General features: G+C 37.1%; 1 protein-coding gene across 1 annotated transcript; it reads left to right on the top strand.

Moving 5' to 3' along the window:
* On the top strand, positions 1 to 1125 carry LOC107867589 (transcription termination factor MTERF5, chloroplastic). Its single transcript, XM_016713894.2, has one exon. The coding sequence runs from the start codon at positions 1 to 3 to the stop codon at positions 1123 to 1125; it is 1125 nt and encodes a 374-aa protein (XP_016569380.2).
* The last annotated feature ends 2432 nt before the right edge of the window (positions 1126 to 3557 follow it).

Here is a 3557-nt window from a genome sequence, read left to right as displayed (position 1 = left end):
ATGATGTTTGTCAAACCTCAAGCTATATCTTCTGCTCTATTATTCAAATTTGACCTTAATGCTCTTCTCTTTCATTACTCAACAGCTGCAGCAACTGCCCGGACCCATTTGTTAGTGAAGTACCTAATCAATTCACTAGGGTTCTCCAAACAAGAAGCTATTTCTGCCTCTGCAAAGGTAGGTTACCGTATTAAAACCTTCAACAATCCTGATTTATCAGTCAATTTCTTGAAACAGACAGGTTTTAACGACGCCCACATCAAAATCTTGGTTTCCAAGTCCCCGGACTTGCTATTCTATGATGTTGAAAATACCCTTAAACCCAAATTGCACTGTCTTTCTGAAATTGGGTTATCCGGTTCCGATTTAGTCAATGTCCTTCTAAAAGATTGGGAATTTGTGGACAGGGGATTGGATAATTGTATAAAACCCCTTTTAAATTGTCTTAGAAATGTATTGGGTAGTGATGAAAATGTGGTTACGGTTATAAAGAGATGTTCTTCGTTGATGAGTTATAATAATCATGAAACTATGGAGGCCAATCTGAGTTTATTGAGGTCATTTGGCTGTTCAAATGATAAGATCAAGAATTTTGTGCTTAAACGTCCCAACTTTCTTAAACTAAGTACCAAAAAGCTTGATGAAATGCTGCATAGGGTGGAAAAAGAAATTGGCGTTTCTCCTGATTCGCCACTGTTTCTTCACATCGTTAATGTGCTTGCTGGCTTGAGTCAAGATACTGTAAACAAGAAAATTGGAATCTTCAAGAGTTTTGGGTGGTCTGACACCGATATTCTCACCATGTTGCAAAAGCTACCTTACTGTGTAGCCCGATCAGAGACACGGATTCAAACTGCATTGACATTTTTGATGAAAGAAGTCAGCTACAAATCTATTTACATCGCTTCTCACCCTTCGCTTTTAACATACAGTTTGGAGAAGCGGCTGAAACCCAGGTATGAAATGTGGAAACTTGTCAATGAAAAGAATCTGATAAAGAATAGGCCGAAGTTTTACAGTGTTATGACATGGCCTGAATCAAAGTTTTTGGAAAAATATGTCCTGCCTGTCAAAGGTGAACTGCCTGACTTTTATGATTTGTACATCAAGAGGACAGGAAAATAGAAGTTTTTCAATTTTGCATCTTCTTTTGGTGGATGTGCATAGCAATATTAGTTTTCAGCTATGGAAAGTAAATTTTGTTTAATCAGATTACTTTTTCCTCTTTGTCTTGAGCCGGAGGGCTATCGGAAACAACCTCTATCTTACCTCTGGGGTAGTGGTGCGGACAATGTACACTTACCCTCCCCAGACAATATACTGGATATGTTGTTGTTGTGGATTACTTTTTCTCTTTTAAGCTATGATATCAACATTACTGTTAACTCACTTGTTGCTGGTTATCCACTTTAGACATGCCATGGCTAAATATTTGCTCTTGCAGACCACAACATAAACCCTAAATGTCCATTTACCGGTTAGGATGCATGTTTTTGAGGCAACTGTTACAGAATTGGAAATGGGTTGGTTTGTAACTTTACCGATGAAAGGATAAGCATATGATCATTTGATGCTGCTTTAAGTGAGGGTCGAGATATCAAATTGAGTAGGACTGTGTTTCCTTGCAAATAAGAAAAAATCGACACCAACAAAAAAGAAGACAAGAAAGAAAAATCGCTTAGGGGCTGTCTTTACAAGGGGATGCAATAAACTTATAGTCTTAGTCAAATGCTTGACAAATTAAATCGTTTCATTATATTTTTGAATATCAGCATATGCATTATATTTCTGCAACGCAGTGAAAGTTAAACTAGCTTGTTCTTCCTGGAACTGGCATACTTTTTTTTTTCATTTTTTTTTCTTAAAGATTTTTTTTGGGTGGAGGGGGAAGGAAGTTCTAATGGTAGGAGGCTAGGAGGTTGGTCTATGTTTATCTGCAAATTTAGTGCTATTAACTGAGCTGGTGTACCATAGACTCTTTCACTGATTTCTCAAATGGGGGAAATAATTCTTCAACATAGTCACAAGATACGATCATTTGATCCCTAAAAAGAGGGGCAGCTAAGAAGAGAGGGGTGTCAAATGATCTTCCTCTTTTCACGCTTGGCTAGCTAAGAAAAAGTATTCTATCTTCCTCTTTTTGTTGTTCGGCTCGATAGAATTGTTTTAGAATCTTGGAGTATATAATTCTTCAGTTAGACAGAGTCGGAGTCGGTCTGACAGATATGCATCCCCGTGATTCTGTAATGAAGATAATACTGGAAGAATTTCTTGGGGGATTGCTACTTGAACTACAACAAGGGTGAAATAGCCCTGTCTATCATGACTTTATCCGTTATCTTCGGAATGGAGGAGACTAGGTGAGGGTCAACCCTCTGTCTGTTTCAATTTCATCTATTGCTGCTCTCAAATCGGCTTAAAGAGTACTTTTATGTCACTTAAGAGAAGTGTAGGAAGTGTACCTTTTTGTTGTCTTTGTCCCATCTTTTTTCTCCCATTCTTTCTGACGGTCAACAACCAATCAAAGTTCTCTATACTCCACTACTTGTATAGGCTTGTAGGAGTTGAGCTGTATTGAGGGAAGACAGAATTTTCTTAATAATGTTGCTGCCCTGCTAATATTTATGCAGTACATGATTAATTTCTTCCTTGGCTATTGATGACATTGTCCATTACTATAAATTTCTTTCAGAGTAGAAAGAGTAGAAAGTCTGGTGCAAGTTCTCCAATAGCTTACCGTGCATGTCTCAATTGATCATAATGGTTCTTTTTCTATTTCTACTGATGACTTCAATTACCCAATGTCATTTTCCCAATTCTTACGAGTTTTTCCAAGTTGATGTTTTTGTACTTGTTTTATCGATCAATCAAGGTGCAGAGAAGCTGCTTGTTCTATGCTAAGTTTCAAGCTGCCTACCTTAGCCCTCTCCTTATGTGGGCTTGCTCACATTATCAGTTTCGAGTCTGGAATAAAGGAGTAGGGTTGCAATATGTTGCAGCTAAGACTAGTCAAATTTTGATAAATTCTCCCAATACAAATTCCTACACTTGTTTTGAAAAGAGGTTTTCAATTATGCCCCAGATGTTTTGATTCAAGATAATCTCATAAAAAAGGGGTTTTCAATTGTGCTCGAGATGTTCTGACTCGAGATAATCTCATGAAAAGTAGGGTATGAGGTAGGGCTAACATAAACGGTAAAAATATTAATAATAGGGAAAATAGACAAATTTATCTCTCTACTTGGTACAATTGCCTAAATATACCCTTCGTCATACTTTGGGGTCAAATTTTCCCTCGTCATATTTTAGGGTCAAATTTACCCTCGTCTTACTTTGAGTCAAATATGACTTGTTCATATAAAAAATTGAAGGTCATACATATGACTTGTGAGTTGATGGCAAGTTTAAAGGACACATTATGCTTCTTTTTAGTTGTGATACTTGTTTCACACCTCACACTTTTTTCTCGACTTGCACCTCAAAATTCTTCTCGTTAATTCCTCAAACATTTGCTAAATGAGAAAAGGGTTTGAGTAAAAAAGGGATATATGGAGTTG

Source organism: Capsicum annuum, chromosome 4 (assembly GCF_002878395.1).
Source record: "Capsicum annuum cultivar UCD-10X-F1 chromosome 4, UCD10Xv1.1, whole genome shotgun sequence".
In the NCBI taxonomy this organism is placed as follows: Eukaryota; Viridiplantae; Streptophyta; class Magnoliopsida; order Solanales; family Solanaceae; genus Capsicum; species Capsicum annuum.
This window is presented reverse-complemented; position numbering and strand designations above follow the sequence as displayed.

Coding starts and splice junctions, on each gene's coding strand:
- LOC107867589 (XM_016713894.2), top strand. CDS start 1: ATGATGTTTGTCAAACCTCAAGCTATATCTTCTGCTCTATTATTCAAA.